The sequence below is a fragment of the Lepidochelys kempii genome, chromosome 3 (genome assembly GCF_965140265.1).
Source record: "Lepidochelys kempii isolate rLepKem1 chromosome 3, rLepKem1.hap2, whole genome shotgun sequence".
Taxonomy (NCBI): Eukaryota; Metazoa; Chordata; order Testudines; family Cheloniidae; genus Lepidochelys; species Lepidochelys kempii.
The window spans coordinates 209,562,675-209,575,291 of NC_133258.1; the positions used below are offsets into that span (position 1 = coordinate 209,562,675).

Here is a 12,617-nt window from a genome sequence, read left to right on the forward strand (position 1 = left end):
GCCCCAGTCCTGTGCATGGGCCACTAGGCTGCATTCCCTCACCTGGCCACTGATTTCCAGCAGCCAGTTTAAAATGAATGTATGCTCAGGAGCAGCGCTGCCAGTTCCAAGCACTCAGAAATAAGGCACCCAGCCCCAAAACATCATGAGATAAGCTTAAAAACCATTGAGTTTTTAAAAAATAATTTTGTGGGGCTTTTCATGTTTTTTCCACAGCCACAAGGACTAGAAACTTTAGATATATATAAACAGAAACTGGGATTCTCATGTCATCCTCAGAATCCAGCAGCTGGAGCTTTAAGGAAAACTGCAAGTATCATGAGATCTGTGCTAAAATTACAAGAGTTAGCAACACTCCATAGCCCCCCTGATCCTACAGCTTACCCTGCGTCAGCAGGCCTTGGCGTGGACTGACACTCAGGACGGGAGCTATATTACACACTGACTTTGGAGACAACCCCCAGAACCTCTACTGGCTCTCTGCTGAGAAGTGCCCCGTTACCTCATTTCCCATCCCATCCCCCCACCCCAGCTAGCATGCTGCCTCCTTCCTTTGGGCCTCACACCCCTTCCAGCTCCCCAGGCACCCCCATGAATGTGGGGAACTCCATATCCCCCATCAGCTGCAAATCTCCTCTTCCCCTGCAGGCTAGGGACACCCTGTCAGTTCCTGCCCCGCCCGCTCTTCACATCCCGTGAGAGGCAGAGAGCTGTTTTCCTTTTTCCATATGCTCACATGGACGTAGGGTTTATACCCTGTGTGCATTTGTACCAGGTGAAGGTTCAAAGTAACTACCCCTCATCCCCTGGGTGCAGCCATGTTGTCCAGGAGTCACTGATACAGTTGCTATTCAAAGTGTCGAATCATCAACAGAAGATAAAGTTAATGATAGACCTGTGGTCAATTTGCGTGTGTGCGTGTTCCTCCAGCAGCCAATGGGAGCTCTCAGACAGGCACATCTTCCTCCTTGTGGGGAGCAGCCTGTTCTCTGGCTGAAATACTCTTCACTTGCATCTCTGCCGAGCTGGTAGCAATGAGTTTTGGCTGGGGCTTGGCTCTGTTTTGCTATTTAAGTCTATGGGACTTAGCCAGGACCTCTAATGGTAAGATCAGAAAATAACTTCAATCTTCTTTAAGCTTAAGGTTTGCTGACCTTGTGCATATACGTATATGTGATGTATGTGTGACTAATATCTGAGAGCCCAGTCTTTCTCTTTCTGAACTCCAGTGTGTCGCAGCTGTTGTCTGAATGCAGGTGGGTTATGTTTCCATACGTAACTTCAACTGCTCCATAGCATTTCCCTACCTATATCAAACAGTGTGATCTGAGGAGACTTGTCTAATAATTCTAAAGTCAACTTGTGATTTTAATTTATATCAGAGTCTAACCTCTCCACAACCTTGATTATTAACTGTAAAGACAGGATGTAACAATTACAGGCTGGCAGTGGAGTGATTAGCAGACTCTAATGAAGCATTCCTTTGGCTCCTTGCGTACTCTGCTGATCCAGGAAACTCTCTTGATTACCGCTAGCCTTAAATCTTTAGAGTGGTAACTTCAAAGGTGCTTTGTTTTTTAGGACTTGTATTTTTATTTTGAAACTGATGCAGAGAAAAGGTTAGTGGGGCTCCTATGGTTTCTGGTAACACGTTGCTAGATTAATTGATAGCTCTCTGCTTCAGCTGTGGTTTCCTTCTACGTTTGAAGAGGGCTGCAGAGGTCTGCTTCTTTTTAAGCGTCTGAATAAAACATGGCCTTGTTTCTCAAAGTAAGAGAGGAACATTGAAAATTGGCCTCTTCTTACAAATCTACCACTGCCCAGATTTTCCCGAGCAAGGAACACATTTAATGTCTATCTGAGTTTGCGCCTCTGTTCTTATCACCAATGTACAAAGCTTAGTAAGGTTAGCTTCATATTCCAGCCTCACTCTTCCACATAAGAAATCACATCTGGGCCTCAGCTGCAGAATTTGGATCTGAATTTTAGAGGCCCAACATTTAGGGTGCAAGCATCTGATGGTCTGAGTCTCAGTCTGTGGAAACCGCCTCTGAGGATTACCTCTGTGCAGAGCGGCGCCCCTGCTGGTCCGAGGGCTGAGTGCTGGCTCTGCTCCTGGGATATGAGGAGTGGGGCTGCAGAGCACTGGACCCCTTTTCTATACTTCTCAGGACCTGTGGGGAGGAGAGCACAAGTCAGGGTAGCCCCAGGGCTGCTCTAACTTACTATGGAGGACAAGGCCCACACCATCCCTGAATATGGAGAGTACTTAAGGCCATTTCAGTGCACCCAGTCAGGCCCTGAGCACTTAGCCCATCTCTATATAAGAATGGACACCTGTGGCTTAGTACGGGGTGGTTGTGTTTAACTCCGGCAAAGGCAAGGTGGCGACCTTACAGCTGGTACCCTCTAGCTTTTGGGCCTCTAGTTGTCTTTGAATAACAGGTCCTTAAGGGGTAGGGACTGAGCAAGTCAAGATACAGTCACTCTCTTCCTGCTCTCCATCTGGGAAGTAAAAGCTGACATGGATAGAAGATGGGGAGATGGAAATACAAGCATTTGATTGCCTGGGTAGGGTGACCACCCGTCTGTTCTAGCCTACAGAGGTTGTTATACCGTGCTTATCACTGCAGTATCTGAGTGCTTTCCGGTCGTGCATTAAGCACCCTGATTAACATCTGCCACGTGTCTGTTCTCTGTTCCTCTTCTGCCCAGGGCGAGAAGTGGGACTAGAGCCTAGAACAGTTAACTAGCTCCGGCCAGAGTGTTGTGTGTCTCGCTAACACCTAGGAACAGAGGTGTCATTTGCTTTGGGGGAAGAGGGACAGTTGCCCCGCCCCAGACCTCGGTTTGCGTCCCCTCCCCACAACTCCTCATAGGTCTGTGTGTCTTCCACTTTCCCCCTGCCCCCACCCCAGCTGTGCAGGCTGTAACAGAATCACATCGCATGTTCTATTCGCAAAAAGAAAAGGAGGACTTGTGGCACCTTAGAGACTAACCAATTTATTTGAGCATGAGCTTTCGTGAGCTACAGCTCACTGCATCGGATGAAAAGTCCTCCTTTTCTTTTTGCGAATACAGACTAACACGGCTGCTACTCTGAAACCTGTTCTATACATTAACTCCACTTAATCCCCCCCGAATCTTTCTGAAATGACGCCCCTGCCCAGGACAGGCTGGACTGGGATTGCCCTTTCCCCCTGCAGCCATCAGTGAGGCTATAACCTTTCCATTAAAACTGCCATGGGGCCTGGCACAGCTAGCCAGCAGCCACAGGGCTACGCAGGAAAGACGTGGTTACGTGTATAGAACCGATCAAGGTGTCTTTAGCCTATTGGCTAAAATCCAACTGGGCTGCAATCGGCTCCAGTACACGGCCCTGTTGTGTGTATGACCCTTGTTAGTATGTCAGCAGCACCTCACGATACTTCTGGGAGCTGGGGGAGCTGCTTATTTCCCTTTCACAGGTGGGAGACTGAGGCTCAGAGAGCCTGATCATGTGGGCTGAGCTCCAGGTCTCCCAGAGAGTCTGTGGTACAGCAGAGACTGGAAGTAGGGTCTCGTGAGCCCCACCCTAGTGCCCTAACCACTGACCCATCCTGCCTCTGACCTGTGGCTTGGTATTTTAGGGAATGCAGCTTCAGTCATGCATCGATGAACAATCCAGGCCATCAGGAGGACCTCCCCAGTCCCGCACACCCCCTCTGCACAAAGGAGAGGCAACTCAGGCCCTGTATGTCAGAGTTGGGACTGACCTTGCCAGGAAGGTTGTGGTGTGGGAGTCGTAGCTATGGCTGCATCGCTTGACGTGAATTATGGGCTTTGGGCTGGGCAAACTGGTTCCGATGGAATAACTGGCCTGCTGGGAGACCTTGGGCAAGTCACCATCCTCTGCCTCAGCTTCCACATCTGTAAAGTGGGGATAGTGATACTGACCTCCTTCATGACATACTTTGAAATCTATGGATGAAAAGTGCTATATCAGAGTTACGGATGACAACGACGACGATTATTAGTGCAATTAACTCTGCAGTTGCCCTGTGCCTGGGGTTGAGATATATGACACACACACCAGCCTGTAATATTTCTGTTGCAGCCTGCTCTAGTGAGACTCCCAAGAGATGAGATCAGACTCAGTCTGCTTGAGGTTTGCCCACCATCACTGGCAAACCATAAACTTTTTGTACAAATCACTTTTGAATCATACGAAGATACAATCTCTCTGTGTCCGTCCCCCCACGCTCCAAGGTTACTTATGTGTTTCTAATGTGCCCACTGCTTGGGGTATCCGGGCAGCCTTCCTTCATCTGAAAGGAAACTTAATCTGTCCAATATGATCAGTTAGAAGCTGGAGTCATAGTCTAGAGACTTCTTTTGACACTGGCCTCCCCTTTTTTCAAGGCAGGACATTTAAAGCTCTTCACGTGCCTTTTATGTGATTCCCTAGCCAGGCAGAGAGCTCTTTTACCACTCTTACAAGAGGCTGTGACTCAATAGGTGTCAGTGAGCGTTAAGCCACAATGGGGTCGCTAACTGTGAACAAGAGGAAGAGGTTATCAGGTTCCTCCTACAGACACAGGGCTAATATCTACACCAGCCCTGAACACCATCAGTTTTTCCATGCAGAACTTATCAAATAACTGTATCAACCACCCAGGGCCAGTAAAGTTTTGCCAAAACAGATCAGATCTTCGCCCCGGCATCCTGCCTTGGGCAGTGGCCTAGAAATGATGCTGCCAGGGAGAGTTAATTCACATATCCCATTGGTGGCACTAGTTAACTCTGCAATGCTGAGTCAGGGAGGGGCATTGCTGCCTTAATATCCTGAAGGGGAGGAAGAGTGGCCCAGTGGTTAGGGTACAAGCCAAGTCTTGGCAGACCTGGGTTCAAGACCCTGCTCTGCCCTGGATTTCCTGTGTCACTTTGCCTCCCTGTGCCTCAGCTCCTCATCTGTAAAAATGGGGATAATGCACTGTCTGAGCTCAGAGGGGTGACATGAGGTACAATCAAAAACGGAGGTGTTCAGATACCATTACAGTGGGGGGCTATTAAGTACCTTGGATAGATCCTTCTACTCCTTGAAGGTGAGATTACCCTTATTTTAACATGTATTATGGAGCTGCAGCAGCTTTATTGTTAAGAGCTTAATGCTGCAAATACTTATTATGTAATAATAAGTTTACTCATACAAATAAAAGTTAGTCACATAAGATGTTTCCAAGACTGGGGCCTCAGATTGTAAATCAGTTTCCATTTGAATCTGGATTTCTTCCCCTTCTACACCCTTTCCTTTTTCAGTTCTTCCCAAATTTGAAATACCTGCCTACAGACCGAGTACTTGTGGCTGGTGGCAAATGAGAAATATCCTCATGAGGGGGCACTGGCAGTTAATTGGACAAACCATCTAGAAGTTATGAGGTGTAGCAAAAAGGTGGAGCTTTTCATCCTTTTTAATAAAAGTTTGATCTGCTCATAACTCAGATGACTGCAAGCTTGTTTCACATCTTGATCCCCAGCAATTGGCATCCCTCTATTCTTTTGTTATGTCCCCATCAGCAGCATAAACTCATGCTTGATTGGAAGAAGGGAAGGTAAATTGTGCAAAGAATCTTAAGAGCTGGGTAGGCAGATAAAGGAGAATTTGGTATCCTCTTTCATATGCATTGTAACGAGTGCATGTTCACTTCACGTGCAGTGTCTCATGCTTCACAGCAATGTGATCTAACTGTGTTCTCAGTGTAAACTGTTTTAATAACACTTATTTTTCTCTGTGGCTTGGTGCTAATGAGAGCCTTAGGTGTGAAAGATAAGTTGGAGGAGACAGACTTAATGTTTACAGTAAATCAGCACAAGCTGTGTGTGAGAGCAACTTGCAGAGCCAGATCCTCAGCTGGGGTAAATCAGCATAATCAACAGAACTGTGGTGATTTATACCAATTAAGGATCTGGCCCTTAATTTCTTTCTCTGGCCCTTGCTCATGCTACAAAACTCTCAGGAGCCTTGACAAACAACTGAAAATGTTGCATTTTCCCATATTTTAGAAATAAGTGTTAGTTTTGCAGATACATTATCATAAAGGACTCTTCTGCAGTGAATTGAGTTAGTTTATTTGTACAATAACCTCTCACTCACATGCACCCATCTGTCTGTTTTGAACAGCGGATGATATCAAGTGGTAAATGCCTCTAAAATTGCTCCAAAAAGAGAACCCTCCCATTGAATCCACAATGAGACAACAGTCCTGGGATCTTAGATAAGTGTTTTGAACATGGAGCTAAGTAGGATATTTCATAAGCTTCTAGAAACCAATTATGATGAAACCGCACCTTTCAGCCAGCAGCTGCAAAATAGCAGCCCCGGTATAAGAAACACGCCCGCTCTGAGAAGGGAGTTTAAGGGGGCAGATGTCACACTGGAGTAGTGGCAGAGTGGTGTTAACCTGGAGACATACTGTGTTCTCTGACCCTGCACAGTGTTTGTAATGGAGCATGTTTCTGGCATTCTAGTTCTCTACCTGGAGAAGCCGAATTCAACCACCAGACCTGGATTTCCCAGACCCATGAACACCAATGACCCCGGAGTTCGCAGAGCCGCTCGCTTTGGGGTTTATCGCTATAACAACAGCTCAAACGACATTTTTCTATTCAAAGAGTCTCATATAACCAAAGCAATGGTGCAGGTAAGCACACAGCTTGGTCGCATAGAAAATGTTTCTGACTCAGCCCAAATAAGTTAAGAGTAGTGAGCTCTTCTTCTGCTCTTGCCAATACAAGCAGGAGCATTCATATTCCTCACTCAGCAGCTGTATCTCGGTGCTGTCCCTGTCACTCTGCTGCCTTCAGTCAGGCGTCTGGCCCCTCAGGCCTAGCAGTGAAATAGCTCATTCTAACATCAACAGTTAGAAGTATTTTGACTCTTTTTAAAAAAGGATTTCCCCCCGTCCCAGGGAAGATAACAAAGCAAAGTTTATTAGCCAGGATTGCTGCACTGAGTTTCCTCGAAGGCAATCGGTAAAAGATGCCACAGGATTCAGGTGCTGGTCTGTAACTCAGCCTAGATCCCACAGGAGGATTGACAAATGAAATCTTGTTTTCCGCCTCGTTCCCAGCAGACACTTCCCCAGTTCCATTGCAGTGATCAGGTTGTCCTAAGCACCTGCTTTTCAATGCTGTATTTGGACAGTGTAAGCTCTTTGGGACAGGGCCTTAGACATATGTTTGTACAGCACCTAGCACCATGGGCTCTGATCCCAGGTTCTCCCTCAACCCCGAAGCCTCCGAGTATTAGCTTATTCTCCCAAGGGGCATTGTTTGACACACCTAGAACACACACTGTGTAGTTGGTTTAGACCAAGTACCCAGTTCTTGTTCCATAGCCCAATGCTCTGACTCCTTTTGGATACATCTTATCTCTTCTCCTCGCCCTGCCCCACCCCTTCTCCTCTCTATTAACTAACCTGGAAACTGCGTCCTCTAGGTTGTCAGAGGGCTGAAATACATGCTCAATGTGGAAATTGGCCGGACAGTGTGTGACAAGAGGGGACATTCCAACTTGGACAGCTGCGACTTTCAGAAGAAGAAAAATCTGCAACAAGTAGAATGAGTTTCATTTTCTCTTTCCCTTGGGATTGCTTTGTAGCTACATTTTTAAGTTCATGGGAGTACAGGGCCTAAAGTCAAGGGGAGTCTTTCGACTGGATTCAACAGGCATTGGATCACAGTCAATAAGGCCCCAATCCTGCAAACGTGCCTGTGTGTCACTCTTGATTTGCAGTGGGATGACTCTCACCAGTTCATATATACACACAATAGCAATTTCCATTTCATACCCTTCACAAAACTCAAGTGTACAGGGTTTCGACGCAGAGGGTTTTATCAGTTCTGAGTGGGATTTTTCATTGCCTTCAATGGGAGCAGAGCTGAGCCATTGTGGAGCACTCTGGAAAGTTCCACCCAAAATGTGTAGGGAGGAAGTTTCCTGGAGAACAGATGCAACTTTATTATGCACGCATCCTTCCCCAGCCCTCCTGGAGAGCCATTCATGGTGTAAACTTCACCAGCAGCTTGTGGGGGCGGGGGCAGGGATAGCTCAATGGTTTGAGCATTGGCCTGCTAAACCCAGGGCTGTGAGTTCAATCCTTGAGGGGGCCATTTTGGGATCTGGGGCAAAAATTGGGGATTGGTCCTGCTTTGAGCAGGGGGTTGGACTAGATGACCTCCTGAGGTCGCTTCCAACCCTGATATTCTATGAGCAGCAGGGAAAAGAACTGCTACATGCTTAACCTACAAGCAAGGATTCTTTACCCCCTCATATACTTCTGCTAGGATACTGGTTAAATGGCCTGCTGAAAGGCTAATGACCATTTTGTAAGGCCAGGAACCTGGCTTAGCGGATGCTTTAACCATCACTTAGGGCGCAGATCCTCAACATGGGGCCTGGGGGTCATGTCCACCCTCCCTTTCCATCTGGCTAGAGGGAAGGAAAGTCTCCAAACTTTTCTGCTGTAACATGGGGCCACAGTCTGGAAAAGGCTGAGAATTAGTGACACCTGGGTTGAATTTGGAAGCCTTACGTATTCTTTTCTGCTTGCAGACGTTCAGATGCTATTTTGAGGTCTGGACTATCCCCTGGCTACAGCAAGTCCACGTGCTGATTGCTCTCTGTCACTGATCCAACTTCCCCGGCCACAGCTGCACCTGTCCTCAGTGCATTCGCAGCGAGGATTTTGGTACTGTTTTCTGTTCGCAGCAGAGACCCGTGAAGAATTGCTGCAAAGAGATCAGTCCAATGAATGGCTGATTTTCAAGTATGACTTTTTGGGAAGACAGTTGACAAGTCTACACCACAAAACCCACCAAGCGACATGATCTTAACGAATCAGGTTAATGTTCACTGCTGTCCAGCTAAGGCATTTTGACAAATTATCTGACCTGTAGATGGCCGCTTTATCTCTCCAATCGAGACTGGCCCACCAGTCAGATGGAAAGCAAACTAGATTCTTGCTGCATTAGCTGAAACAGTCACATACAGTCTAAATGGACCGCGGTGATCCGCTGTCTGTAACTTCAGCTGCTTTGTGGCAGAAGTGACACAAACTAGGCACCATTTACACATTATCAACAATAACCTATCCCCGCACATGCTGAGAGATCGTAGGGCAAATGCTGTTTCCAATTCTAAGAGGAATAAAATGTCAATCATTCTGTAGAGAGACAGGCACAGTTCTATTTTACTGAACTCGGTTACTTGATTGATTTTTTTTTTTAATTCCTCTGGGAATTAAGCTACAGTCTGTTCAATGTCCAGTTATTCACCTTTTCCACTTTAAATGTGGGTTGGCAAGAACTCAAGTCTAAGAGGATGAATCAGCTCCTAAGGGCACTTGATAGCCCTTCATCACTCACTCTTCTCACCAGAGCTTCACTATGAATGGCCAAACCCATTGGGCCATCAACCAGGGTCAGACCCCACACCACACACATTGAAACCATAAGTCTCTGATGCCTGAAGTAAGGGACTAAGGCAGAAACGGTCAAAGGTATTTAGGTGCCTAACTCCCCTTGAACTCAATAAGAAATAAGTGCCTAAACACCTTTGGAGGAGCTCAGCCCTATGTCCTCTAGCTGTAGCAGCCTCCAATCTTACCTAGACCAGCCACAAGAGGGGGGAAAGACCCACCCTCCCATAGTCTGAAGTTTCTCCTCCTTTCAAACACCTCCCTGCATCCCTAGGGCACTTTCCCCTTTCATGCCGCAGCAGGAGCGCCCGTCTTGGCAAACAGCTTCACTTTGACATGGGCCTCTGCCTCCAGCCACTTCTACAGCCACCACTTAGCCCTGGCAGACCCCACAAAGCCAGTGGAGACTGAGTAGGGGCAGGATGGAACCCACATCATGGCAGCCTGCCCCTGGTGTAGTTCAAAGGCCTCTGTTCCCACTGAGCCCTCGTGAGCCCTGTGGCAGGATGCCCACCCTAAGCTGGTCACAAGCGACCACCAGATGTGTCTCAGTACATGCATGGTGCAGCCCCAGACACTAGCCAGTCAGAGCTGCAGGTCACCAGCTGCCTACATCCCTGGTCTCTTGTAGCTGGAAAGGACCTCATACTTATTCCCCGTTAGCTGGTACTTTGCATGGAGGTAGGACTCAGGCTATGGTGTTCCATGCCTGGCTGCTATCCTGGGAGGAGGTAGCTAGAGTGGTCTGGCACTCACTCAGATGTCTAGCTTCCTCCCCCAGTTTACTAGCTGGGTGACTTAATAGATGGGTGTTTAAGTTAATTGGGTGCAATCAGCACTGTGTGATATTGTTCCTAGAAGGAACATATGGAAACTGGCCATGGCTGTGACACAGATGCAAGTGTGCCGTTAAGCATGTCAGTAGAACAAGATTTCGCAGTTGTCAGCTTTCCACAGCCTGTAATCTGAGTTTAAAAGCTTCGGTTCTCAGCCTTGTTAGTATGAGTTAGTACCTCATTTGTTAGAGAAATAGCTGTTTGAGTCTAGATACATGCAATTGCCAGAGACTTCTGATTCAAATCTAATACACGGTTTTGCTCTCTCTACATACAAGGAATACACGGCACAGTCAGGTTCCAAATAATCAGGGTGACTGACAATATACACACACTCCGCTTCTCTGGCAGGGGGCTGGTGGCTTCTGCAGCAGAAGACAGGGCCCACTACTAGAGGGCTCCTAAGCTATTTAAAGGGATATCACTCTATTCCGATACACCACAGCATTCCACCATGCCAGGTTATGCCTGCAACTCCTGTCTGGGGTAGGTGTCAGTACAGACATGGAGACAAGTCTCCCACTCAGACAACAGGGAAATCCTCCCTCTCCTTTACAAAAAGCATTAAGATCGGTTAAAAGAACAGGAGTACTTGTGGCACCTTAGAGACTAACAAATTTATTTGAGCATAAACTTTCGTGAGCTACAAGCTTATGCTCGAATAAATGGGTTAGTCTCTGCGGTGCCACACGTCCTCCTGTTCTTTGTGCGAATACAGACTAACACGGCTGCTACTCTGAAACCTGTCATTAAGATCGGTTGTAACCCTGGGGAACCAACTGTTTGCCGTTATTCACTTACAGTGATGTAATGTGAAATAGGCAGCATGTGTCTTCTTTGTTCCCAGGAATAAAGCAGAAATGAGCAGCCCCTAAGGTAACTAACACCAAGCGGCACAGCAGAGGTCATCTTTCCAAGCAAGGGGAGGGGAGGGTTAGTGTAATTAAAAGCCTTGCAGGGAGAGGAGATGTACAGATGTTGGCCCTAATAAATGCTAAATGTAGTTTCTTTAACATTTGAGTCCTGGAGTGTCCCTAACACTGCTCCAGGGATGGGTCAGACACCACCCACGGCAGAGGGGTGTATGTCTGCCCAAGAGGTGTGAGCTCAAGCTTAATGCTGGCTAGTTCAGTCTGGCTAGTTACTATCTTCGTGCAGCTGGTATGGACACTCCCCAGAAGTCTGTTCCACGCTACAATTGTGTGTAGTTTACCCTAGGGATCGAACAATTAACTTGAGGAAAACCTTTAACGACAAAGCACAGGACCAGAGGCAAATTGGCCTTGCAACAGCTCCAAGACACTAAGGCAGCCACGAAAGATCAAACACTCCACTGCACAGCAAAAGTTTCTGGGTCAATCGGAGCTGCTGTTTCCCTCACCTCACCTCCCCGGGGCCGGGAGCCAGTAGGTGGAGGAAGGTTCAGAGCAGCAGATATTTTTCTTTGCTGATTTTCAATGTCCCCTTTGTTTCCCAACTGGGATGTGTCGGGCACGCAGCCCCTGCGCACGGCCCACTCCCCACTCGGCCAGGGAACTTCTGAACCTGGCAGAGGCTGGGAGAACTGAAGCTGGGAGGTGGTGGAGCGCCTTGTGCTGGAGGTATCTGCAAAGGCAGAGGGGAGAGGCAGCCTCTGCCTGTTTCACAACAATAATGGTGTCCAAATATCCCTCAGCCTGGGCGCCTACAAACCCAGCCCCCCACGGTACAAAGAGCAATTAGAAAGCCACACACGTGGTGCCCCTTGTCTCCCAGTACTGCCTCCCCCTGAACCAGCTCAGCTGATGTCCTCTCTAGGGCTTGGGACGCTCCGAAGAGGGCCTGTCCTATGATCTCAGGGATCTCTGACGTCCTTGTCTCAGCTGGGGCCCGTTTCCCCCTCCAGATGTTCCAGGGCCATGACGCTGAATGCCTCTGTTCTGTTGAGCAGCATCATGGCTTGTACTGAAGTGCAGGGGCTGGGAATTGGGTCTGGTTCACCGCAGAATGGGCAGGTTCTCCTCCCTCTCCTGAGCTGGCTGAGAGCATTGTGGGCCTTGTTACATTACTCCTTGAGACCTTTAACCTTTCCCCAGCGCTCACCGGGGGACCAGGTGATGCTCTGCAGACACCTGCCTGGAGCTCCTCAGCAGCCCAGATGCCAGTTCCAGCACATCTGCCCCTGGCCACTCTTAGGAAGCCTTCTTCCGAGATATGCACTCACTCAGCTATGCACCAATCAGCGGCCAGTAGGGAATAGGTAGGCCAGGCTGCAGCAAGGGCAGGAGAGGAGCAGCAGAACCCAGTGCAAGTGACTCAAGCTCTGAACAGGGTGAGACCACAC

At 48.0% G+C, this 12,617-nt stretch overlaps 1 protein-coding gene across 1 annotated transcript; it reads left to right on the forward strand.

Moving 5' to 3' along the window:
* Positions 1–1,029: 1,029 nt before the first annotated feature.
* CST7 (cystatin F) lies at positions 1,030–9,177 on the forward strand. The gene is made up of 4 exons (XM_073335341.1): positions 1,030–1,104; positions 6,508–6,680; positions 7,478–7,594; positions 8,594–9,177. The coding sequence occupies exons 1-4, from the start codon at positions 1,035–1,037 to the stop codon at positions 8,669–8,671; spliced, it is 438 nt and encodes a 145-aa protein (XP_073191442.1). The 5' UTR covers positions 1,030–1,034; the 3' UTR covers positions 8,672–9,177.
* Positions 9,178–12,617: the final 3,440 nt, after the last annotated feature.

Bases quoted from the DNA above. Each gene is read 5' to 3' on its own strand.
- CST7 (XM_073335341.1), top strand. From the start codon at position 1,035: ATGAGTTTTGGCTGGGGCTTGGCTCTGTTTTGCTATTTAAGTCTATGG. The intron at 1,105-6,507 runs GTAAGATCAGAA...CTGGCATTCTAG, and splicing joins CTTAGCCAGGACCTCTAATG to TTCTCTACCTGGAGAAGCCG. The intron at 6,681-7,477 runs GTAAGCACACAG...TGCGTCCTCTAG, and splicing joins TAACCAAAGCAATGGTGCAG to GTTGTCAGAGGGCTGAAATA.